Source organism: Pelodiscus sinensis, chromosome 5, assembly GCF_052426305.1.
Source record: "Pelodiscus sinensis isolate ZL-2025 chromosome 5, ASM5242630v1, whole genome shotgun sequence".
In the NCBI taxonomy this organism is placed as follows: domain Eukaryota; kingdom Metazoa; phylum Chordata; order Testudines; family Trionychidae; genus Pelodiscus; species Pelodiscus sinensis.
The window spans coordinates 82,840,156-82,866,413 of record NC_143056.1 but is presented as its reverse complement, the minus strand read 5'-3'; the positions used below and the strand labels follow the sequence as shown (position 1 = coordinate 82,866,413).

The 26,258-nt window shown below is 46.1% G+C and overlaps 1 protein-coding gene across 12 annotated transcripts in view; it reads left to right on the top strand.

The window, feature by feature from the left end:
* The window catches only part of PHF21A (PHD finger protein 21A), a 290,548-nt gene that overhangs the window by 76,534 nt on the left and 187,756 nt on the right, over window positions 1-26,258 (top strand). For 11 of the 12 annotated variants that reach the window (XM_075927582.2, XM_075927577.2, XM_075927575.2 and 8 more), the window contains 3 exons: window positions 5,490-5,644; window positions 18,559-18,591; window positions 22,300-22,365. In XM_075927582.2, coding sequence (XP_075783697.1) covers window positions 5,591-5,644; window positions 18,559-18,591; window positions 22,300-22,365 — 153 coding nt within the window. In that variant the 5' untranslated portion in view covers window positions 5,490-5,590. Of the gene's footprint in view, window positions 1-1,436; window positions 1,560-5,489; window positions 5,645-18,558; window positions 18,592-22,299; window positions 22,366-26,258 lie in introns of all 12 variants that reach the window. The other variant, XM_075927571.2, reaches the window with a different exon arrangement.

The window sequence follows — 26,258 nt, the reverse complement described above, 5'->3', positions numbered from 1 at the left end:
GATAGCTTTCTTTGATAGGATAACGAGTCTTGTGGATAAGGAAGAAGCGGTGAATGTGGCGTACCTAGGCTTTAGTAAGGCGTTTGATATGGTCTCGCATGATATTCTTATCAATAAACTAGGCAAATACAACTTATATGGGGCTACTATAAGGTGGGTGCATAACTGGCTGGATAACCGTACTCAGAGAGTAGTTATTAATGGTTCACAATCCTGCTGGAAAGGTATAACAAATGGGGTTCTGCAGGGGTCTGTTTTGGGACCGGCTCTGTTCAATATCTTCGTCAACGATTTAGATATTAGCATAGAAAGTACGCTTATTAAGTTTGCAGATGATATCAAACTGGGAGGGGTTGCGACTGCTCTGGATGATAGGGTCATAATTCAAAATGATCTGGACAAATTGGAGAAATGATCTGAGGTAAACAGGATGAAGTTTAATAAAGACAAATGTAAAGTGCTTCACTTAGGAAAGAACAATCAGTTTCACACATACAGAATGGGAAGCGACTGTCTAGGAAGGAGTACGGCAGAAAGGAATCTAGGGGTTATAGTGGACCACAAGCTGAATATGAGTCAGCAGTGTGATGCTTCTGGAATGCATTAACAGGTGTGTTGTGAGTAAGACACGAGAAGTCATTCTTCCGCTCTACTCTGCGCTGGTTAGGCCTCAGTTGGAGTATTGTGTCCAGTTCTGGGTACTGCATTTCAAGAAAGATGTGGAGAAATTGGAGAGGGTCCAGAGAAGAGCAACAAGAATGATTAAAGGTCTAGAGAACATGACCTATGAAGGAAGGCTGAAAGATTTGGGTTTGTTTAGTTTAGAAAAGAGAAGACTGAGGGGGGACATGATAGCCGTTTTCAGGTATCTAAAAGGGTGTCATAAGGAGGAAGGAGAAAACTTGTTCATCTTGGCCTCTGAGGATAGAACAAGAAGCAATGGGCTTAAACTGCAGCAAGGGAGGTTTAGGTTGGACACTAGGAAAAAGTTCCTAACTGTCAGGGTAGTCAAACACTGGAATAAATTGCCCAGGGAGGTTGTGGAATCCCCATCTGTGGAGATATTTAAGAGTAGGTTAGATACATGTCTCTCAGGGATGGTCTAGACAGTATTTGGACCTGCCATGGGGGCAGGAGACTGGATTCAATGACCTCTCAAGTCCCTTCCAGTCCTGGTATTCTATGATTCCATCCAGGAGTGGAGTGAGTTTTGTCTTGTGCGCCAATATTGAAGTCATGTGCACTTGTTCAGGTGTGCTCCACCACGGCCCCCAAATTACTAACAAATCTTATTTTTTAAAATGTTATGGATGAAAGAATACTAAAACAAAGGTTAATTAAAAAGGTGCATTATTTTAAATTTGTATTTAATATGAAGTCAAAAAAAGAAAATTAATAGTGCAAAATTTTCTGTATTATACTTCTTCTGTTTATAGACCTCTTCCAGACCCTCGCCTAGCAGGACTAGATGATCTCCCTTCCAGTCCTGTGATTCTGTGATTACTGTCAGAATTCAAAACACCAAAAGGATGCTGGAGGGTTTGCTAGCAATACCAGAAGTATGAGATCCAGCAGAAAAGTTTGAACTACTTGCTTCTCTCAACTTTTATTAGGATACCAAAGCATGGCCACAATGTATCAATGAAAGATGAGTCTAAGTCCCCTTTGTGCCTTCTGTATTTTCCATCTTGCCCAAAGCAAGTCCAGCTGTTGTATGTTAAATTAGCCTCAGCTGCTCTAAGGCTGCACTGTCCACAGTTCCATAGATGTCAGAGGAGGCCAAGAACTAGGTGCAGCACTGCTCTAGTTTTCTTTCAGAATGCCCCTAATGGAAGCTTTAAAGGGCGTGGGGGGCACTGCAGGACTATTTCATTATCTCTAAGCAAAATAGGGAGTCCCCTACAAACACTAGGGGTAAGGCCCAAGTAGGGAAGTGAGATCACTGCCTTTGGGGTAGCTTTGTGCCACTGCAGTGCAAAATGGCCTCATTAGATAATGCCGCACAAATAGTATGCACACTTATTGGCACAGCCAGGCAGAATCCGAAACAGGGTTCCTTCTCCTCCTGGCTGGGTCCCTGCCCTAGTTCCCTCCACCCTCATATCTGAACCATGTTGTTGCTGTCCGCACAGGGCAGCAGAGTAGCAGCAGGACAAGTGGCAGGCAGTGCTCCAGCGAGCCCAGGTGTTGGGGTGGTGAGCTCACAGCAACCTTAGAGCATTGAACAGAGCCATGATGTGCCAACCCCCAGGCAACAGGGAAGGGCAACTCACTCGAGCTGGGGTGAAGGCCTAGTGTTTCTAGTGCTGCTTGTGCCTGTTTCCTCTCCTACACTCCTCTACCAGTGATGATGGCAGAAGAATGGCAATCTTATCTGCCGCTGCCACAGGAGCTCCCTGGCACCTCCATTCTGCACTGATCTGGATGCCTGGAGCAGCTGCACTGAAGCCTGGGCTCCAGCTCTGGCAGCTACTCTGCAGCTTACCCTGGGAGCAGACACCATGCAGCCCCGGACCACAGAGCAGCCAGGCAGCCACTACGTGGACCTGGCCGCAGCTCTGGCTCTGGGAAGTAGGGACAACAGAGTTGTCCAGATGAGCCCCCACTTGCTCAACATCAGCAGCAGCAGCAGCAGCAGCAGCAGCCAGCTTACCTTCCACTAGCGCATTGCTGGGCAGTTTTGCTTAGGAGGTGGGTGGAATTGAAATTTCCTGTGCGTGTCTGCGTAAGCACGCACCTTAGAGGGAACTTAGTCCCATGCCTGATATCAGACAGCACATCTTGAGTACTAGAAAAGGACAAACCCTAGAAAAATAGGACCATCCTGTTTAATACCAGATGAGTGGCCTGCATAGGGATTCTCTGTCAATTTTCAGTCTCTAGTCCAGTGGTCCCCAATCTTTTGGGGCCGCTCACATGCTGTGCGCAGGGCTGCGCATGCGTCACATGCTTGGGGGCGGGGCAGCACCTACACCATGCTCCTGGGGCCGGCACCGCGCATGTGCCGCATGCCCGGGGCAGGGGCTGTGCATGCGCTGCGCACAAGAATGGCTTGGGCTGGCCCTGGTCACTTGGCGGGCCCACATAAATGCCCCAGCGGGTGCCATGGCGCCCGCAGGCACCACATGGGGGACCACTGCTTAGTCTAAAGAAAACAACAAAAGGGCAGATAATCTTCTGCCCTGCTCTAAGTGTTGACTCTCAGGGCTTTCTTTCTGGAGGTTTGGTTCCTACATGAGTTGCTGACCCTTAGGGCTTCTTCCCTGTAGTCTTTCCCCTGGTCTACTTCCAGGTCATCTGTCTGAGGATTGGCCTTTTTCTGGTTCTGTCACAGATTATTGCTTCTCTTTTACTGCCTTCCTCCAGTCAGAGACCTCTTTTTTACAGCTGTCTCCCCAATTGAGCTCTCCTAGATACATTTTGGCTATGTCTACATTGCGCTTTCTTGCACAAGAACATATGCAAATGAGGTGCGGTGATGAAGATTGCCATGCCTCATTTGCATACTTAGTGAGCCACCATTTTGCGCAAGAGGCTTTTGCACAAGAAGGACCAGTCTATACTGCTCCTTCTTGCGCAAAAACCCCCTCTTGCGCAAGAGCCGTTCTGCTTGAAAATAAGTATAGCAGTGTAGACTGCTCCTTCTTGCGCAAAAGCCCCTTGCGCAAAAATGGCAGCTCATTAAGTATGCAAATGAGGCGTGGGGCTATTCAGTGTCATGCCTCATTTGCATACGTTCTTGCACAAGAAAGGGCAATGTAGATTTAGCCTCTGGAAATTGCCGAACTTTTCCCTCACTTTGTGTGACAATTAAATTGAGTCACCTGACACCCAGAAAATCAGGATTATTTGCGGGGAATGGTAGTTAATCCATCATAGGCTATGCTGAGCCAGTGTCTGTTTAGAAGGCCAGCCAGCCTGTGTCAGACCAGAAGAACATTAATATCCTATCAATTTAAGACTGTGACTTTGTCTATGCATAGGAATAAACTTGATTCAGTAAGGCTACGTCTACACTGGCATGATTTTCCGGAAATGCTTTTAACGGAAAAGTTTTCCGTTAAAAGCATTTTCGGAAAAGTATGTCTAGATTGGCAGGATGCTTTTCCGCAAAAAAGCCCCAATCGCCATTTTCGCGATCGGGGCTTTTTTGCGGAAAACAAATCTCTGCTGTCTACACTGGCCCTTTTGTGCAAAAGTTTTTCAGAAAAAGACTTTTGCCCAAATGGGAGCAGCATAGTATTTCCGCAAAAGCACTGACAATCTTCCATGAGATCGTCAGTGCTTTTGCGGAAATTCAAGCGGCCAGTGTAGTCAGCTGGCAAGTTTTTCTGGAAAAGCTACTGCTTTTCCAGAAAAAGTGGCCAGTCTAGACACCGCCTATTTGTAAGTAATTGGTGGCCTGCAACCAGTGTAGCTGTGCTGGTGCTGATCCTTAAAGTTAGAAAATGGAAACTGTATTTTGCATCAGCTGAGGTAGCTTGGATTTACCTCTGCTTGAAACTTCTATGAGCTTAATTCAGGGGTTCTCAAATTTCACTGCACCACAACCCCCTTCTGACAACAAAAATTAATATAGAACCCGAGGGAGGAGGGGAATTGAAATGTGAGCCTGTCTGAGTCCTGCCACCCACAGCAGGGTACAAGGTGGGTCAAACCCTGAAGACTTCAGTCCCGTGCAGTGGGGCCTGTGATTTGAGCCCTGCTATGAAGGGTTGAAGCCCTTGAGCTCTGTCTTTGACCCCAGGAGATGTGGTCAGGCTTCGCTCCCAGGCCCCAGCAAGTCTAACTTCAGCCCTGGTAACCAGTGCTACCTTTAATTTTTTCCATCTGTGTGTGGAATAAATGTTATGTACATAGAGGCATGTGAAGATGTGCATCACCACTAGAAACAAATGTTACCAGCTGTGAGCACTTTGCTAATCAGTTGGGCAGCATCTGAATCTCTCTGGGTGGCTGCCCAAGAGCTCAGTTTACAGGGAACACTGCTGTTGACCCCCAGAAATTGAGAACTACTGTCTTAGTTAATGCCCTACTCATCTTGTTCTCATTAATACTGGAGCAGTGCAACAGATTGCTAAATTGGGGCTATTTCAATGTGTTCATGAGGTCTGTGTGAGTTAAGATTGACAGAATACCATGGAAAGATATGTTTTAATGTATATTCTGTTCTAATTTAATATGTAAATTAGTAGAGCATTTGTAGGTAAACATATCTTCCTGCAAACTTTAATACAGGGAGCAATAATGTCAATTTTCTGATGTTCAGAAGATTTCCAAGTCAGGTTAAAGGATCACAAGGAAAACCTTCTTTGGGAAACTAATAGATTCCAAAGTCTGCAAGGATCATTGCATATTAGACTAAGATACTGTTATGAAAGATTGTCTATTTGATTTTATTATTCATGGTTTTATTATAATATAACTTTTTTAAAAACTGTGTAATTTCTGGCTTCTGCTAACCATAAAATAAACAATTTATTCTACAGCAATAGTGTGGAGAAAAGGAACTTTCATTTTCTGAGGCCAGAGACTAAAGGCACTGTGGAATTAGTAAACAGACAGCTAGAAAGAGTGGAGAAGGTAGAGAATGGAGTTGCAGACTCTACAGGAAGCTCTGAAAGTGGAAATTCAGGTTCACCAGGTAAGTTGTATTCTTTATTTGTTGGTTTTCTTCTCATATTTTAGTGCAAGTAATGGTTAATCCTAGAAGGTCTTGTATAGCAATAGCCTTTTAAGATTTGAAATTGCCTTAGAACATTAAATTTTCTGTTTTAGCCATCAGTGGTTTCTTTATACCAGTAAATACTTCATAAATCTATGGGTCTGATTTTTTTCTTTTTTTAAAATGACAACTTTCGTATTGATAAAACTATCTAAAAAGTGCATTTTAAGTGAATTTTGACTGAGGTCGTTCTGTGGTCCAAAGATGCGTACTGCCAACATAAGGGATAGGGAAAAAAATCCTGGAATCATGGAGAGAGATGTGTTCCTGAGAGAACATACCAAATGCTGATATAGCTGGGACACAGATCCCAAGGTGAAAGTCACTTGACTTGAGCATGATTTTTTTGCTTCAGAAACAAAACAGTCTTCTACCTGAGATCAAGAATCTATCTGTTATAGTGTTAGGATGCTTAAGCTCTGTCTGTCAGATGCTAAATGGCAATAAAATCAGTTAGCCATTCCATTACATCGTAAATGAGAAATTTATTTAAATTGCTGTAGCTTTGAGAAACGTAAGTGGAGGTATGTCAAAATAGTTGTTTTAATGTAAGGTAAGGTCACAACCATAACTATGGAGTTACTACCATAAAGTAGTATGATTTTTTTCTAAATGCTATATTAATATACAATCAACTAAACAAGCATGCACACAATGTGAGATGTGTGTGGGGTACTGGGATGAAGTTTATAGCAGATTTGAATTGTAAACTTGGTTTTCTCACTGTCTTGCTATGTGCAAGTCTTTTCTGTTTTTGTCAGCTACCCCAATGAGCATAATACTTGAATGGATAGATCAGTGAAGTGAGGATAATTATATTTATCTATCTCACAAGTTATAAGTTCTAGCTCAGGGGTTCCCAACCTTTTTCGGTCCCTGTACCCCCTTGGCTTTTAGTAAACCTTCCCGTATCCCCTATTCAATATGAAAGGAAATAAATTCTAGACTCTAGAATCCACATCTTTTTTTCACTAAAACTACTACTTTTGGAATATTTCAATTAGGATAATCTAGCTATTGACCAAATATTCCCCGTACCCCCTTGACAAGTTTTTTGTACCCCCTGGGGGTACGCGTACCCCAGGTTGGGAACCCTTGCTCTAACTGAATAAAGTTTATAAAGTGTTAACCTAATGTAGAAGACTTTGGAACAGAGTTCAAACCTTTCCTTTATTCTAGTATTATGTGCATTCCACTAAATCAGGGGTTCAGCAGCCTTTATAAACCAAAGAGTCAAACAACATCAAAATTCAGAACAAGTGGTCAACAAAAAGTCGCATAAGAATGCCCATTTGCATGACTGAAAATATAGAATGTAATATTATTGATAATTGACATAATAGTATAAATGAAACATTGTACTCACAGACTTTATTTAATGGGACTTCTGCTTCTGTACCTTTTCACACGTTTGTTTGAAGTTTGCATCCTGACTGGTCAAATCCAACTTCATGCATGCATTCAGGCTGTCTTCTGACAATCTTATGGCAGGGGGCTCGTGATATGGGAGTGTAGGAGTCTGGATTGGGGTGTATGATGGACTCAGGGCACAAGGTTGGGGTGTGTAGAGGTGCAGGAGTGTTGTGTCAGGAGTCTGGGGATGTGGGGTATGAGGGGCTCAGGGCAGTGGGTTCAGGCAGGACTGATTCAAGCCATTCCTGCGCCCCAGGCAGCGGGAGAGCCACGCATGCGCCCCTGGTGTGCTGCGCACTTTCCAGCTGCATTTGGGTGCGCGGCACCCTCTTACAGCTGCCATCAGGCACCCCCCATAGGTTGGCATCCTGGGCAGCTGCCCAGCGAGCCCCCCCCCCTTAATCCGGCCCTGGGTTCAGGTGTATGATGGGCTCAGGGTTGCTATGTGGGGGGGTGCAAGTGTGTTATGACACTGCAGCCAGGTGGGGGCTGGGCCCCAATTGGAGGCTTGTTGGCCAAGTTTCAGTTTTAAATAAAGTAAAATATTATGTCCAACACAAAAGGTTTCAACATTGTCTTGATTTATGGCAGAAGTGGGGAACCTTTTTGTGGCCAGGGGCTTCTGACCCATAGAAAAATCAGCTGGGAACCACACAGGTGAGAAGCAAATAAAAAACAATTAAAAAAAACAACCCCTCACCGGTGTGACCCCAGCTGAAACACATCACTCCCTTGGTGTTCCAGACCCATTGTGGGGGGAGGGGCAAGGAGGACTGAGGTTCAAGGCCTCGGGCCAGACTTACTCTTCTGGGCTTCCAGGGTTAGTGGATTTTGTGACCCCCCCTAGGCTCTGGGGTGGGGCCAAAAATGAGGGAATAATTGTGCGGGGACAGGACTGCCAGAGAATGGGATAGGGATAGTTCAGGATCTGGGCGCGAGGAAGTGGGTTGTAGGAGGAGGCGAGGGTGCGAGATCTGGATAGGGGGTAGGCCAGGGGCCAGGAGTGGGCTGGGGGCAGGCTGCCTGGTCAGGGGGTACGAACAGGCTGTGGGCTGGCTGCTTGGCCAGGGGGTGTCTTGTTGGGGGGGGGGGGATTTTGGCAAAGGGGCAGAGGGCAGATAGGATTTTGACCAGGGGGGCAGGAAATAGGGGAGATTCTGGCCAGGGGGCTAGAGGCAGGAGGGATTTTGGACAGGGGGCAGAGGGCAGGGGGTGTGTCTGGGATGGGGGCAGAGGGGATTTTGGCCAGGAGGCTGGGGGTAGGGAGTGTCTGGCCAGGGGGCTGGGAATAGGGGGGGTCTGGCCAAGTGGCTGGATTCTGGACAGGGGGCAGAGGGCATCTGGTGGGGGGGGGGTGAGTGAGGGCATTTGGGTCTAGGCATGAAGGGGTAGGAGGCACTCACTTGTTTTCATGCCATGTGGCAGGCACCATGTAACAAGGCCTCCTGCTGCACCCATTCCCCAGAAGCCTCCAGGAAGGATTCGTAGGGGCAGCCTCCAGGGAAGTGGTTCCCTGGGAGCCAAAAAAGGCCAGTGCACATGGAGCCATTTTGGCTCCTTGTTTCCTGCATGCTGAAGGAGGACAAAGAGCAGCGCCCCGAGATGTTTTTTGCTCTGCTTGTTCCCTGCATGCCAGATTGGGGGAGAGGCTTGGGGCTTCCTCCTCCCCCACAGGAAGCCAGTGCTGGCATTCCAATTTTTCAGAGGGCCATAAGTCATTAGTGCCAGTGCTGGCTCCCTGCTGCGGGGGGAGCAAGAGCTGGCTGGGTTGAGGCTAGCCATATCTGGCACTCTAGTGAGCAATAGATTGCTGACCCCTGCACTAGACCATAAGGCCTTTACTGGGAACAGGTGGATCATTTTAAGAAAGCTACATATCAGCTTCCAGAATTGCAGATCAGTATTATGTGCTTGTGACAGGGCTCTGCTCACCACACCTCTTGCTGGCCATCTTAGGGGTTAGCTCAACAGGGCAGTATGTCTCACCCACCATTGCGTCTGCTCCGGGACCTGCATTACTGCAAGGACTGAAGTGTCCTCCTCATAACATGGCCCTCTGGCCTTACTACACTTTGCACTTTCCCTGCTAGGGTCCAGTATCCCAGTCCAATGAGTATTTTTATGCTAAGTGGGGGCAGAGGGGAAGCTGTGTCCACCGAATATATGGGGCCCAGCCCAGGGACACTGTAAATGCAAGCAACATGTTTCATCTTCTCCAGTCTCTCAGTAGATTTCTCTTGGCTATTTCTCCATGGCCCAAGCATCTTCTTTGCCATTTCCTCAGGGCCTCAGCATGTTTATCTTAGCCACTAACCAGGAGCTCACTTTTAGCTTCTCTGGTCTTCTAGTAGCACTATTCTGTTCAGAGTGCTGGCACTCCTTCCACCTGCAAAGCATCCAGCTCTTCTCCCACTTTGAGTTCCAGGGAGCAGCTGAACCTGCAGTGTCTGTCTGTTCTTATATGGGCCTATCAGGTCCTGATTGGCTGCTCCTCTGAGCCCCTCGCCTATTGGGTGCTTTTTGCACAGCCTCCCTAGGGCACCATTAGCCTCTTAACATGCAAGTGTGGGGTGAATGCCCCATCACAGTGCTTCTCAGGAAATTAACCTAAAGGATTTTGCCCCTTGACTTCACTCTTATTTTTACAAATCACATTTTTCATTTTTAAAAAAATTTCAGTTTCACTTTTTAGCATCATATAGGTGTATCAGTAATACATTAAAGATGGAGTTCAGGGAACTTTATTGTTTACTGCAGTACAGCTCAAATAGAGAATGGCCTTAGACAACTTATTGGAAAAGTAATTTATGTGATATTTATTTTGATTTTTAAAACATCAGAATCCCACATAGAAATAAGTATTGGTACTATTTTGAATTTCAGGAAAAGGTACAGTATAGTATATTCAGAAGCCAGCACTACATGTCACTGAAAAAATTGTCCTTCATCACATCTTTGTTCATCAATTTTTTTGACTCCCCAGATTTCTCTTGCAGATAACTTAAATTTATTGAAGCTAACTCTATACATTTCTCCTTTTCCTTCTGTTCCTGTGCCTGTGTTGCTGATGGGGAAGTGTATCTGTATCTAGAAATATTTGAATTTGTCATTTTTTTTCCTATTGTACAACTCCCCAATCTCTTGATTCTACACCTTACTAGTGTTCCTTCTAATTTTTTATGTCCAATTATGGATTACATTTTGTTATGTGCATTATTATGGACATGTTTGACACATCATCTCCATATTGCTGCTGGGAATGGCGGGGAGAGAACTTTGAGAAGGTGCCTATCCCTTCAGAGGAAAGGTATACTTCTATGGCCCCAGCACTCCTAGCCACAGCAGGGCAATCAGGGAGCTGCTACAGCTTCTCCCCCAACTGTGGTAGCTCCGTGTGTGGCAGTCCTGTGCCCCTGATTTTTAGGCAACTATGCAGCTGCGCAGCTTAGAAGAAACCCTGCACCTTACCTGGGGCAGCTATAATACTTGGTTATATGAACATGAATAATGTGACTCTATTAAGGAGATAGTATTAAAATAAGCTCACTTTAATGTGATTAGTGTTTTTCCTTCATTGTGTCTCCCCATTGTATATTTGTAATTATAGTCTTTTAAGCTCCTTAGGACAGACTCTCCCCTCATTTCCTTTACTATCCATTGTATTAATGTTCAAAAAGTCTTCCAGGAATAAGTGCCGGACTGGACTGCCACAAGTGGGAATCATAACTTACTGCAGATTGAAGGATGTTCCAGGTTTGAGACTCAGTTCTATCTTTCATTCTGAGCAGGAAAGGATAAGGTATTTTACTGAAGTAATCAACATGATGCAGATGCAAAAAAGGCTAATATAATTCTAGGGTGTATTAACTGGAGTGTCATATGTAAGAGATGGAAGATCATTGTTCTGTTCTATTCGATACTAGTGAGTCCTCAGTTGGAGTAGTGTGTCCAATTCTGGGCACGACACTTTAGAAAGATGTGGACAAACTGGAGAGAATCCAGAGGAAAGCCACAAAAATGGTAAAAGTTTTAGAAAATCTGTCCTATGAGTAAAAAAAAAATGGTCATGTTTAGTCTTGAGAAAAGAAGACTGAGTTGGGGACCTTATAATAGTTTTAAGATGTGTTAAGGGCCGTGTTAAAAAGTACCAGGTTATGAATTGTATTCCATGTTTGCTGAAGGTAGAACAAGAAATAATGGATTAAATCTGCAGCAAGGGTGATTTATGATAAATATTAGGAAAAACTTTCTAATTATAGTGGTAATTAATCTCTTGAGTAGGCTTCCAAGGCAGGTTGTGGACTATCCATGATTGGAGTTTTTTAAATACTTATCAGGAATTGGTCTGGGTTTATTTGGGTGTGCCATAACCTAATGGATTGGATTTGATGACTTTTCAAGGTCTCTTCCAGCTAGGAATGTTAGGGTATGTCTACACTACCCTCCTAGTTCGAACTAGGAGGGTAATGTAGGCATACCGCATTTGCAAATGAAGCCCGGGATTTGAATTTCCCGGGCTTCATTTGCATAAGCGGGGCTCCGCCATTTTTAAATCCCCGCTCGTTCGAACCCTGTGCCGCGCGGCTACGCGCGGCACGAACTAGGTAGTTCGAACTAGGCTTCCTAGTTCGAACTACCGTTACTCCTCATTCCACGGGGAGTAACGGTAGTTCGAACTAGGAAGCCTAGTTCGAACCGCGCGTAGCCGCGCGGCACAGGGTTCGAGCGAGCGGGGATTTTAAAATGGCGGAGCCCCGCTTATGCAAATGAAGCCCGGGAAATTCAAATCCCGGGCTTCATTTGCAAGTGCGGTATACCTACATTACCCCGCTAGTTCGAACTAGCGGGGTAGTGTAGACATACCCTTAGCGACTAGTCAGCTATTCGATAAGCAAATGCTTATTGGATAGTTGAGTAGCAACTTGACTAGTCATTCCCCCTCCCCATGACTGCCTCTATCAGAGAGCGGCAGGCAGCAAGGCGGGGGAGCAGGAGCTAGTGCTGCGGGGGAAGCCATTTCTCCTCCAGCACTGTCTCTGCAGGGGGCAGGAGAGGTAGAGGCACAGTAGGGAAGCTGCGTGAATATCGGACTGCTTCAGTCCCCACTTGTGCCGTTCCCACTGCGAGTGCTTCTGGTTTTGAAATGTACAAGAGCCCTCCGGAAGTGTGGCAGGGAGCACAGGTCAAGCAGGGACTCATGCAGTCCCCACTTGCCCCAGCTTCTCTGTGGTGCCCCCCCCCCGCTGCCTCTGAAAGGCAGCAAGGGGGGCATAGGAGCTAGTGCTGGGGGGAGCTGGCTTGAAAGCCAGTTCCTCCTCTCTCTCCAGCACCATCTCCAGGGTGCCGTCTGCCCCCACCGCAGCAGAGTGGGGGGGGGGGGGGAATAGGGGATGCTGCTGCAAAGCAGCCCCTGTCCACAGGGGTCCCAGTGAGGATCTGGGCCCCCTCACAGACAGGGGCTGTTGCCATCTGTTTGTGGCAGACAGGACTCTCCCCTGTGAACAGGGGCTGCCGGTCTCAGCATGAGCCAGGACCAAGCAGTCCTGGCTGCACCTTTGCATTTCAAATGTAGTAAGAGCCCAATGGCTCTTACTACATTTAAAAAGCAGAACTGCAGCATGGGTGGCTCCGGAGCTAGCTACCCCCTCTGCAGCTCTGCACAGCAGTGCTTATCAACTTGTTGTTCGTCCATCGTATTCGAAGAGGACCTTGACATCTAACAGGTTATGGACTGTTCATGGTGTGTCCGCAAATGGCTGATAAGGCCGATACGGGCACGGAATGTTCTACCACAGGTCGGGCAGACATGTGTGGGCACCACTGTTGCAGCTTTTGCAACTCTGGCTTTACGGAGTGCTCGCTTCTCTTGTGCTATGGTTGTCCTTCTGGCTTCAGATGTTTGACAGCCTTGGTAGATCAGCGTGTGCCATGTTGATCGGTCTTGTGCCAGGGTCTCCCAGGAGGTGGTGTCAATATCCAGGGACTTGAGAGAGGCTTTAAGCGTATCTTTGTATCGCTTCTTTTGTCCCCCGTGCGATCGCTTCCCTTGAAACAGCTCACCATAGAAGAGCTGTTTAGGGATGCGATGATCTGGCATCCTTGCAACATGGCCTGCCCAGCGTGTCTGAGCTTTCATCAGCAGGGTGTAAACTGACGGCAGACCTGCTCTAGAAAGGACTTCTGTGTCTGGCACCTTATCCTGCCACCGGATCCTCAGAAGTCTGCGGAGGCAAATCGTGTGGAAGTGGTTCAGTTGCCTAGCGTGCCTCCTGTATACAGTCCTAGTCTCACTGGCGTACATCAGGGTAGTTAACACTACTGCTCGATAGACTTTAAGCTTTGTAGCAAGGCTTATTCCACGGCGGTCCCACACTTTGGTCAACAGTCTGCCGAACGCAGAGCTTGCCTTGGCGACTCTGCAGTTGACCTCGATGTCAATTGTCACTGAGCGGGAGAGGGTGCTGCCAAGATATGTAAATTGGTCCACTGCTTGCAGCTTTTGTCCCTTCACTGTGATGGTGGGCACTTGATGCTGAGCTTTTGGAGCTGGCTGGTGCATCACTTCGGTTTTCTTTGTGTTGATGAGAAGGCCGAAGTTGTCGCATGCTGCTGCAAATTTGTCCATGCTGGCTTGCATTTCCTGCTCTGATCCAGCATTCAGGGCGCAGTCATCAGCAAAAAGGAGATCTCGTAACACAGTCTCTTTTATCTTGGTGACAGCCTGGAGTCTTCGCAGGTTAAACAATTTCCCATCGGTCCTGTATCTCAGTCTGATTCCCAAGGAACTGTTCTGAAAGGCGTCTGACAGCATGGCTGAAAACATTATGCTGAACAGGGTCGGTGCCAGCACACACCCTTGCTTGACGCCGTTTGTGACGGGAAAGGCCTCTGAAGCTTCTCCATCATCCAAAACACGAGCCGTCATGCCGTCGTGGAACTGACGTACCATCAAGATGAATCTGTCAGGGCACCCAAACTTCGACATGATGCGCCACAGACCTTCGCGACTGACAGTGTCAAAAGCCTTGGTGAGATCCACGAAGGTGGTGTACAGTTCACGATTCTGCTCTTGACACTTCTCTTGAAGCTGTCGGGCTGCGAAGATCATATCCACCGTGCCACGCTCTTTGCGGAAGCCGCACTGTGTCTCGGGTAATAAACCCTGTTCCAGGTGGTTAATCAGACGATTCAGCAACACTCGTGCAAGGATCTTACCTGCGATGGAAAGCAGTGATATTCCTCTATGATTATCGCAAACTTGTCGATTTCCTTTCCTCTTGTAGAGGTGTACGATAGACGCGTCTTTCAGTTCCTGAGGAATAGATCCTTGATTCCAGAAGGACTGGAACAGCTGAGTGAGTTTGTTGACAAGCACTGCACCACCACCCTTATAGACTTCCGCTGGAATCACATCAGATCCTGGGGCCTTGCCACTGGACAGCTGGCTGATGGCCTGTAAGGTTTCAGTCTCTGATGGTGAGACATCCAGGCTGTGGTTGATATCCGCCTGGGGCATTCTATCAATCGCCTCATTATTGATGGAAGATGGGCGGTTCAGTACGGATTGGAAGTGCTCAGCCCAACGCTGTAAAATCAGAGCCTTCTCAGTAATGAGAGTTGCACCATCTGAGTCCAGTAGAGGGGAACTCCCTGAGGGCTGAGGTCCATACAAGGATCTAAGGGCTTCGTAGAACCGTTTGGCATCGTTTCTATCAGAAAACTTCTGGATTTCATCTGCTTTGGCACTCAACCAGGAGTCCTGCATCTTACGAAGCTTGTTCTGTACGATCCTGCGAATGTTGTTGAAGGCATTTTTCTTAGCTGTTGACGATGGGTCATTCTGGTGAGCACGGTGAAGGCGATGCTTTTCAGCAAGTATGGCCTTGATCTCTTCATCGTTTTCATCAAACCAGTCCTGCTGTTTCCTGTGTGAGGGTCCAAGAACCTTTAGTGCAGAAGAGTGCACAATATCCCGGAAGCGTTCCCAGTCCTTCTCAGCATTTTCCTCTAATTGCAGCTCTAAAAGTTGGTTGCCAAGATCTTCTGCTAGTAAAGTTGCTGTGTTGGGGTTCCTCAGTCTACTGACATTGATCTTTTTCATCACAGCTTTGTTTCCCTGCGGACGTCTCTTTGGCTTGATGCGAAAGCTTAATTTGGAGATGATAAGTCTGTGGTCAGTCCAACAGTCAGCACTCGGCATGGCCTTGGTCACCCTTACATCCTGTCTGTCTTTCCTCCGCACAATGACATAATCAATGAGATGCCAGTGCTTAGAGCGTGGGTGCATCCAGGACGTCTTTTTGCGAGTGGGCAGGCGGAAGATGGTATTGGTGATGATCAAATCATGAGCCGCACATGTCTTCAGTAATAGTAGGCCATTGCTGTTACATTTACCGATTCCATTTTTTCCAATGACGCCATCCCAGGCAGTGTGATCAGATCCTACTCTCGCGTTGAAATCGCCAAGTAGAATCAGCCTGTCAGTGCGCTTCACGGATGAGAGTAGGGCATCGAGATCTTCATAAAACTTGTCCTTTACTTCATCCGGATTCGTCATTGTGGGCGCGTAAGCGCTGATCAGTGTGGCTTGCTTTCCTCTCGGTAGTGGAAGATGCAGTGTCATGAGTCGGTCATTCACGCCCTTGGGAAGACTGGCAAGTTTGTGGACAAGATGATTCTTAACCGCAAAGCCAACTCCAGATTCACGACGTTCGTCACTGCTGCGTCCACGCCAGAAGAATGTGTAACCACCTCCTGTTTCCATGAGCTGACCTTCATTTGCTAGACGAGTTTCACACAGTGCCGCAATATCGATGTTAAATCTTGTGAGCTCTCTGGCGACCAGGGCTGTTCTTCTTTCTGGGCGGTCTGCTGAAGGGTTGTCCTGAAGCGTGCGTACGTTCCATGTGCCAATAGTGAGTGGTGTCACCTTGCATTTTGTTCGAAATTTTATTGTTCGACCGCATGAGATGGGATCCCCTCCAGCCGCGGTAAGCTGGCCAGGGTTCTGTGAAGCAAACAATGTTTAGGGCACCTTTTCTAGCCCCTTCCTCTTACTACGGAGGTGAGCAGTGCAATCCTAAAGAGGGCTGCTCAGTCACTCAGGTAGACGCCGAATCCAGCTGTTGCTTCCACCAGCAAGAAGACGACCATTAGACCTGAGCCGCCTGTGTGCAGGTCCGCGGCTACAGCTCCCAGTGTATCCACACCTGCTGCTTCGTCGCTCGCCCGTCGCCACAGGACTTAGGAGATGTCGAGATGTCAAGACTTGCGCGTGAATTGGATTAAAGTGAGGGAGAGGTGCGCATAGTCAGCCTCACTCTCTCTTCCCAGATTCCATCTTACTCCAATGGCAGGACTAAAGTCGAGACGGTTGGAGATGGGCTGGGCGCAGTGGTTGACCAGGGCATCTTTCATGTCTTGCCGTGCTCTTAGCGTACCACATTGCTTGCAGAAACCACCTTCATGACCGTTGGTCCTATTCTAGTAGGTCTCATCCGCTCGATCCGCCGGAGTCTGTCTTCACATGCTCGGGATAGACAAGTCCCTATCTCACCGAAGGTCGATGACCCGACGGCTACTCTCAACCTGGTTTAGCCAGCCTGTCGAAGCTGTTGCCCGGGGTGTGGCCGCTGCACATGCTACAGCTACTAGGAGCCACAGGTGAGAGTTGAGTGACAAGTGGGGACCAAAGGTGGACGAGCTGCCCTAAAAGGACACGACATGCCCGTACATCTTATCAACATGCTTATCAACTAATCGTATAACCAATACAAATTTTATCGACTATATGGTTAGCCAAATAATCGCATTTTAACATCCTTACTTCCAGCCCTATACTTCTGTATGTCTCTGATTCTATGAAATAGTGCTTTCAGATGTTGTAGAAGGCTGTACTTGGCTTTATCCTAAAGCATCTTACCCTTGATAATTCATTGTTGAGGGACTTCAAAGGAAGACCATACAGAAGAATTGGTCTGCATGAGTGCTCTTCGAGCAGATTAATGGAAGAACCTGGCGTACGCCTTCCCTGCTTCCATCTATAAGAAAAGGAGAAAAAAAATATTTAAAACAGCTAAAGGCCAGCTTCCTTTTTTCATTCCTCTCACATCGAAATCCCGCCTAGTTGGTGAATGGTGCAATATTGTGATCCCCAACTTAGTTACATTTGCTGATACCTAATGCTGTATGAAATAAAGTTTGTCAAACTGACTATTGCAGGTTGTCTTATGATAAGTTGAGAAAATGTCCTGTCTCCATATTTTAATTAAACATAAAAAACTAGCAGAATTATTTCAGCATAACTTTATCTAAAGTGCACTGAGAACTGAGGAGCTGAAGAAAATGGGCCAAGAATTTAAACCTTGCGAAGAGATCAGTTTCTTTGCATGACTAAAATGCAATATCTGTTATCGGTGTTCCTTTTAGGATATGAAAAGAGATTTTAAAATTAATAAATTACAAATGAAGTCTGAATTCTATAAAACACAAGTTCATATACTTTTTCAAGCAATACTGATTTGAGAGAATTTCAGTGTAATATATGTTCTAGATTTTTTTTCTCACTTTTTTTCTTTTTTGGTAAGGGGGATAGTAAAGCAAATGTGGCCTATACCATGTCCTGTTTAGATTCAAAGACGAATGATTTGATGTGGTGAATGGGTGACCTCAAAAAAAGGAATTTGGGTTGTTGAGTTTATCATCTTGATTCATCATTCTGGTCTTCTGGGTTTTGTTGTTAAAATACTGATAATCTCCCCCTTGCTTAGCTATATAGCCAGCACCTTCTGCAACTGTTTTAAGGAACCGAAGGAAAAAGAGCAGTGAATGCTGTAACCAACTGTTGTCTTCCCTTTGATATGGGAGTATTTCATCTAAGATGATCTCTTTTATTGCTAACTCAAAGGATGGAAGTGGAAAAGTCGCTTCTGAACATGGGTCTCCCATGTAGTACCAGCCAAGCCAACACATCAGCACTTCCTTACTGTGCTGCATTTGATTTATACAAAAAAACAACTATTGTATCTGAAGTAGTTCAGCCTGTTCTTTGCCCACAGTCATAAGGAAGGCAGTATTTTAGAGGATACATAGCTATTTGATTAGGTTGCTCAGCTGGCTTAATTTGTCATTAAAGGGATTTTTTTGAAGGAACTACTTAAAAAGGAGGACTGTAGTGTATACATATATAGTAGCATCCTTTAGCTAAATATGAAAAATGGCATGCTCACTACTGAATGAGAAAGTTTCTGTGAATTATAAAATAATTTGGGTTCATGATGAGCTAAGTCTTGCTATTTTTCTTAAGTATAGGATGTCTTGTTTAAATCCAACTTCTAACCAGGGCCACTGCATAAACTGTCCAGTAAACACAATCTTAATTGAACCTTATAATGTATTGATGAATATCTCTTTCTTTCTAGAAATTGGTTGCCCAAATGAAGCAAGATCCACAGGTAAAATATGTATTTTGTTTTATACTGCTTTTATTACTCCCGTAGTTAATGTGTAAGAAATACACTGAGTCCCTGACATCTTGTTTGCCGTTGTTTATTTGCCCATCATATGCTGCCGTGGTAAAGTAATGTTTTCTTTTTCTTTGCAAGTTATACATTTTATAAATAAATGGAGAGTATTGTAATGCAGAGGGATTAATAATATGATAAGAAGCCTTTCAACTCCATGTTGCCAGTGTTTCAAATTCAACCTATGTCCGTAATAACTGCAGTTTATTATCTAATGGTTGTTTGGCCTGTTGGAAATAGGTTGTCGACTCAGTTCAATGGCTAGTTGATACCTTTCCACATCATAAGTGCTTCCATAACATTTGGCACTAATTGACCTGTTTTAAGCATTGGCAGCCATCTCAAAACTGTACAGGTAATAAGGAAGAGATGGACCTAATCCCAAAGAACATGCAACATTAACAAGAAGTCCTGTGGCACCTTAGAGACTAACATACTTATTAGGGCTTAAATCTGTTAGTCTCTAAGGTCATGTCTACATTAGGAGATTTTCGAATTTACTAAATTTGACCTCTGGGTATCCGATTTCCCAGATTCAAAGTTCAGTGTTCTCTCTGCGGGGAAGCATTGAATGTAGTCTGAGGCAGGCTCTGTTATGTGGACATGCTACCTCGGACTCAGAGCACCAGGAAGCACTCTGGGGAGCTGCGGGAGGCCTTCCAGAGGCGAATTAGTGGCACCAGAGCTTCCACACTAACGTTATTTTCGATTTACAAGTTTGGGAATAGTGTTATTTCTCATGAAAAGCAGGACTACAGAGTCCAAATTCCATGTCCCCTTATTCTGGAATAATGGACTTGAAGTGTGGATGCATCGCTTACAAAATCCTTCTTGGGGGGCTTATTTTGGACTAAGGTTCTTGTGTAGACCAGGCCTAACGTGTCACAGGACTCCTCATTGTTTTTGCAGATAAGATTAACAGCGTTATCCCTGTGATGCAAAATGAAAACACAGTTCATTGGTTGACTAGAAGAAAATGTTATCTTAGAACATAAGGTTTCACTTGTTTGGTTTGTTTAAATGAGTTGATGTACATTTGATGGACTAAAATTGAGTTGTAATGAGGAATTTGAATAGAGGAAAAAAGTTCCAGGAATAGGAGCTGTGTGGAAGGAAACGTGTTAGGGCAGGGGTTCTCAAACTTTGTGATACCGTGACCCCCCTCGGGGTCCCCTGGGGAGTTGGGACCCACAGTTTGAGAAACACAGTGTTAGGGCACAAAAGGAAGTGGGGATGTGGTTTTCTTAGGTACATAAAAGGGGCAAGAAGTCCCATAGTAAGAATGAGAAAAGAAAGTGCGCCAGGGTGGAGTAATGTAGAGTGTAGAAAGTGACAGAATTTAACATCTCATTCAGAGAGTCTAATGACCAAATTAGACACGCACATTAAACTCCCCCTCCTGTTTCTAGCAATAGGTTCCTAAGGTTGGGGTCAGATGTGTTAGCAAAGGGGTAGGTTTGGGAGGGAGCTTTCAGGCTGCTCCTGCTATCTAGTCTGCAAATAGAGGACTTCAGTTTAGGGATGTAAGCAATTGGTCGGCTACCCAATAAGTCTAGGCTAATCTGGTAGTTGAGTCACTACTTGACTAGTTGCTTTCTCCACCCCCTTTGGTGCCTCTGTATCAGAGGCAGCAAGGGGGAGGGGAACAGGAGCCAGTGCTGGGGGGAGCCAGCTTAAAAGCTGATTCCCCCCCAGCACCGTCTCTGCGTGGGGGCAGGGGAGGCAGAGGCACAGCAGGGGAAACAGCGCGAGGAGGGACCGAAGCAGTCCCCGTTCACATGGGGTCTTGACTGCTGTTTCTCCCTTTGAAATGTACAAGAGCACTGGTTCCCAGCTGTGCCTCTTCCTTTGAAATATACAAGAGCCGTGGGCAGCTCTTGTACATTTCAAAGGCATAGGCGCAGCGGGAGAGTGAGTGCCACCCTTATTGACTAATTGAGTAATCAATAGAAATTCCATTGACTACTTGATTAGCAGATTAATCGAAATTTAACATCCCTACTTCAGTTTCCAAGGCTGTTAATCTGCCTCTTTTTGCCAGCCTTAAAACCACTCAGAGAAACTATGTTGGTGTTCCATCTAGTGGTGTAAACATTCCCCCTCCCTCTCCCTTACTGCTTTAAATTACTGAATGTTTCTTTCCTGTGTCTGAATTGAGCCTAATAGTGGAAGTTTGGTGAGTAGTTACTGTAGCAAGGCATTTCTGTCTTACTACCATAGATGCTGCAGGTTAGGAATGAGTTGGGAAGGGGCCTATAATTAGTACAATAAGGGAGGGCTGAGAGTAAAGATTTGGAATAACTTTGGGAGCTTTATGGCAGTGGTGTGCAATGGGTTGCGGCTGTCTTCCTCGGGGCTCGCAGTGCTGGCTGCATTTTGTTTTCCTGGCTCTGTGCCTGACGTACGCACGGGGGGGGGGGGGGGGAGGGGAGTGGCACTTTAATTTAAAGGGGCCGCAACAAAATGTTCTCTGTGCTTCTCCGCCCCCTCCCCCAACAAAATTTTCCTGACCCTGGAGGTTGCAAATTAAAAAATGTTGAGCACCACTGCTTTATGGTATTCTAGGACTAGAAGAGATTGTGAATCAGGACTAGGTTGTATTTCAAAGTTGTGGAGGAATGTAAAGGTGTAGAAGTTGTGAGAATGATAGCTGTTGTAGTAAATATTAGGAGTTTGTTGATTTCATGGTTTTTACCGAGTGCTGATGGTGTGCATGCCATTTTACAGAAATAATATGTGATTTCTTACAAAGAGAGTATGCTAAATGCATTATGATTTGATATAGAAAGAGATTGCACGAGGAGAAAATAGAAAAAGAGAAAAGCAGGGAGGCGTATGCAAAACAAACTTTTGAGGCTGCTAAGCACACTTTGTGTGTGCCTGTATGCTTTGGTTTGATTTTTTTTTTTTTTTTACTAGATTTATTGAATACAAATTGAGTTCCCTATCAGATCCAGGATAGTGAGCTGTTTATGCCTCTCAGAATCTTAAACTTGAGAAAATGCTCTTTTAGTCAAATTACTAACATGAGTGGTGCATTGTTAAGGCTGCTGCAACTATTGAAACTTTTCTAAATGTAAGCTAAGTTGTAAAAAGACATACACTCTTTTGCTCAAAAGGGAGAGGAGGATGTAGTAAATATAGTGCACATCTCATTTGGAGTGCATGTTATTTAATTTCTACTAATAGATAAGGTTGCTGATGTTCTTGGCAGTCAAAGTCTGTCTGTCTGTCACTGAATAAGTAGTGGAAGTGAGACAATGCTTTAGCTAATATGTAATGCATGATCTAGAAATTCCTAACTTAAAAAGTTTTTATTCTGGCTTGTCTGACCTGAAAATACAGTGATATACAAATTAACTTAATTTTATGGTATATTGTGAAACATGTATGAATTTTTTAACTAACTGTGTCCATCCCTTCCTTCCTCCCAAACTCATTTTTGAACACTGGAAAGATCCATTATTGATTGCTTTGTTGGATAACTTTTGAATAAGTCTCTGGCAATGTCAATAATATGTTGGGGGGTACATCCAGAGATGCTGTATTATTGGTAGGATGTGATACAAAAAGTTGTCCTGCTACTATTGTGTTAATAAATAGAATATCTTTCTCACCGATTTATTTTCTTTCTATCAGAATGCTGATTTGAAGAAACAGCTTCATGAACTCCAAGCCAAAATCACAGCTTTGAGTGAGAAACAGGTAGGGAAAAAGGGATATTTTTAACATCGTGCTCAAAAGAAAATTCTGCTCTCATTTTCCAAGATAATTGAAACATTTTTTTGTGTGGATGCAATGTGGGCAGTCAGATGTTTGGGGGTTTTGTTTAATTTCTCTAACAAAAAATAAAGACAAATAAATGGAGCTTGAACAGACAGAGTGAAGATTTCAAGAAAACTTTCAGTGTTTAAGCTATATTAAGAGGGAAGAGACTAGCAGTTTGTTACAGTGATTTGAACTTGAGACTAGAGTTGTGGTCTAAAGTTCGCTACTTTATTCTAATCCAAGAAGTCCTTACTCAGGCAAAACTCTGAAGTCCGTTACAGATTATGGACTGAGAAACAGAGTAAGGACTTCTGGATTCTTCCCTTTGAACACTGGAGACCTCTTAGTCTGTAGCAAGACAATCTGTTAATCTTTGCTAGGGTAACTACTCATTTTCTTTGGTTTCTAATGGACTAATCCACATTTGACTGCTAATGGCATTAACCACATGGTGGAGATTGTTCCGTATGTAGATTGAAAATACTAGTCATTGGATGACAAATGATTATTCTATAGACTGTTTAGAGGACTTGCAAAACCATATGGCTAAGTATTAGAATGTAAGTTTTCTTATTATGGAGTACAACCCCACCCCCATACTTCATATTTGCAGTATTGCTATGAAAATATAACTGCATCAAGGCAGCTCTTGGTTGTTATGGCCTAAATCCACTGAGGATTTTATTAACATTCTTTTTTAAACTTTGGAACTTCAAGTTTTGTTTCTTTAATTCATTGTCTATCTATTATAATGTAGCGCAATATTTTATTGAGTAAATTACTAATATAGTGAGGGGAACAGTTTGAATTAGAGGCTAATTCAGCTAAAAACTGAAGCTTGCGGTTTGTGTTTTACCTCCTCTAAGATGATTTTTTTTTCTAAAATCAACCCAATAATGTGGTTATGTTAGTGAGAGACAGTCTGTAGCTTCAGAATTCTTCAGTTAGGTGAGAAGGCCCCTAATATTCCAGAGTTAGTATGCTATTGTAGAAGAGGATAAATCATATTGCCTATCGGTTCACATGTTCAAGCAGGAACAGGCACAGTGTTCCCTCTAAGCTGCAGGGCAGCACAGCTTCACAGGTGATTAATCAGCCCCACCCAGTCAGCTCAGTGCATGGAGCCCTGAGCCTCTGACTGGGCGGGGCTGATTAATCACCTGTGAAGCTGTGCTGCTGGTCAGCTTACAGGGAATGCTGGACAGAAGGTGAGGTATTATAAGTGGGGGGAAAAGAACTTCAGACTTAAAAAAAATATAGACTTCTATCTTATGGTAATTGTATAACTCTGATTTGATGTTATTTAAAATTATACAGAGGAGTAGCCGTGTTAGTCTGTAACTGAAAAAACTTTTAAAACAGTGAATAGTCCTGCAGCACCTTGGAGACTAACAAAAAATGTAAATGGTATCATGAGCTTTTGTGAGCACAACCCATGTCTTTAGATGAATGGAATTTAAGAGTCCAGGGTACAAATAACAGAAAAAGAGAGGGGATGAGGAGGGAAAGAGAAGGGGAAAAATGGAGAAAAAATATTGTCAGTTAGTGTCCAGGCTAAATGAGACTAATAAATAGAGTGGGCTCTAAATATTTTATGTACCTGGTGATTGGCTTTTTATGTTGTTAGGATGTAGAATATAGTGGCTCATCCAGGTCAGGTCTTTGTTTAAACATCTATTCAAGGCAGTGGTCCCCAACCATTTGAAGCTGCCAGACGCCAGGGGCAGGGCCGTTCGCCCGCCAGGCGCCAGAGGGCAGGGACACTCGCGTGCCTGGGGGCGGGCCGCGCATACACCACACCCCCATGAGCCACGTGCCTGGGGCCAGCAACCCCATGTGCTGCGTGGCCACGGGCGAGGCTGCCCATTCGCCACAAGCCTGGGGCCGGTGCCCTCCAGAGCTGCGCGCCCAGAGCCAGCACCCCCCTTGGCTGCGCGCTCGGGGGCGAGGAGGCCAATTTGCCGCACGCCCAGGGCCAGCGCCCCCCCATAGCTTCATGCCTGGGGGCGGGGCAGCCAATTCATCACATGCCCAGGACCAGCACTCCCCATGCCCCACACACCTGGGGCACAGGCGGCCAATTTGCCGTGCGCCCGGAGCCGGCACTCTCCATGCGCCCAGGGCTGGTGCCGCGTATGCGCAGCGCGCCTGGGGCCGGCACCACGCATGTGCCATGTGCCCCGAGCACTTGGCGGGCACACACAAATGCCCCATGGGCACCGTATTGGGGACCACTGATTCAAAGTGTCAAACTTGTAAATGAAACCAAGTTCTGCAACTTTCCTTTCAAGCTGGCTTTTGAAATTGCTTTGAAATAATATAGATACCTTTAGATCCATTAGTGAGTGCCCAGGCAAGTTGAAATGTTCCTCAACTGGTTTCTCTGTGTTACCATTTTGAATATCTGATTTGTGTCCATTAATCCTTCCTCATAGAGACTGTCCAGTTGCCCAATATACATGACAGAGGGGCATTGCTGGCACTTGATGGCGTAGATCACATTGGTGGATGTGCAGTTATATGAGTCTATGATGATGTGGCTTAGGTCCTGTGACCAATGTTGCTTGTATTGATGTGTGGACAAAGTTGGTACATGACTTGATTGCGGGGGTGGGTTCCTGGATGAGTTTGATGGAAGTGTGCTGAAGGGTTGCTGGAAATAATTTGTTTGAAGTTAGGGGGTTGTCTGTAGGTGAGGATTGGCCTGTCTCCCAAGGCCTGTGATAGTGAAGGGTCATTTTCCAGGATAGGTTGTAGATTGTTAATAATTCACTGGAGGGATTTAAGTTGGGAACTGTAGGTGATGACCAGTGGTGTTTGTTGTTTTCTTTGTTGGGCCTGTCTTGAAAAAGCTGATGCCTGGGTACTCATCTGGTTCTGTCAGTCTGTTTTTTCACTTTTCCAGGTAGGTATTTAAGTTTTAAGAATGCCCAATATAGATCCTGTAGGTGTTTGTCTCTGTGTGATTGGATCAAATCCGGTTGTATTTTAGAGCCTGGCTGTAAACAATTGATTGGGAAATGTGTCTGGGATGGAAGCTAGAGGCATGTAGGTAAGTGTAATGGTTGGTAGGCTTCCGGTATAAGGTGGTGGAAATGTGGCCATTGTGTAAAATTATAGTTATGAAGAACTGAACAGAAGATCTGGCCCACAGTTGAGAATAAGTTAGATGCATTTCTCTTTAGTGATTGTTTACATTTACAGCAACATTCATCTAAAGCAGTGGTCCCCAACCTTTCGAGGTTGTCGGGCGCCAGGGGGCGTGGCTGTTCGTCCGCCGGGCGCCAGGGGGTGGGGACACTTGCGCCCCCGGGGGCGCCCCCCCCCATAGCCGCATGCCCGGGGCCGGCGCTCCCCCCGCCAGCGCCGTGCACCCGGGGCCGGCGCTCCCCCCGCCAGCGCCGTGCACCCGGGGCCGGCGCTCCCCCCGCCAGCGCCGTGCACCCGGGGCCGGCGCTCCCCCCGCCCAGCGCCGTGCACCCGGGGCCGGCGCTCCCCCCGCCCAGCGCCGTGCACCCGGGGCCGGCGCTCCCCCCGCCCAGCGCCGTGCGCCCGGGGCCGGCGCTCCCCCCGCCCAGCGCCGTGCGCCCGGGGCCGGCGCTCCCCCTGCCCAGCACCACGCGCCCGGGGCCGGCGCTCCCCCCGCCCAGCACCACGCGCCCGGGGCCGGCGCTCCCCCTGCCCAGCGCCACGCGCCCGGGGCCGGCGCTCCCCCTGCCCAGCGCCACGCGCCCGGGGCCGACGCTCCCCCCGCCCAGCGCCACGCGCCTGGGGCCGGCGCTCCCCCCAGCCATGCGCCCGGTGCCAGGCCAGCCCCAAGCAGCTGGCGG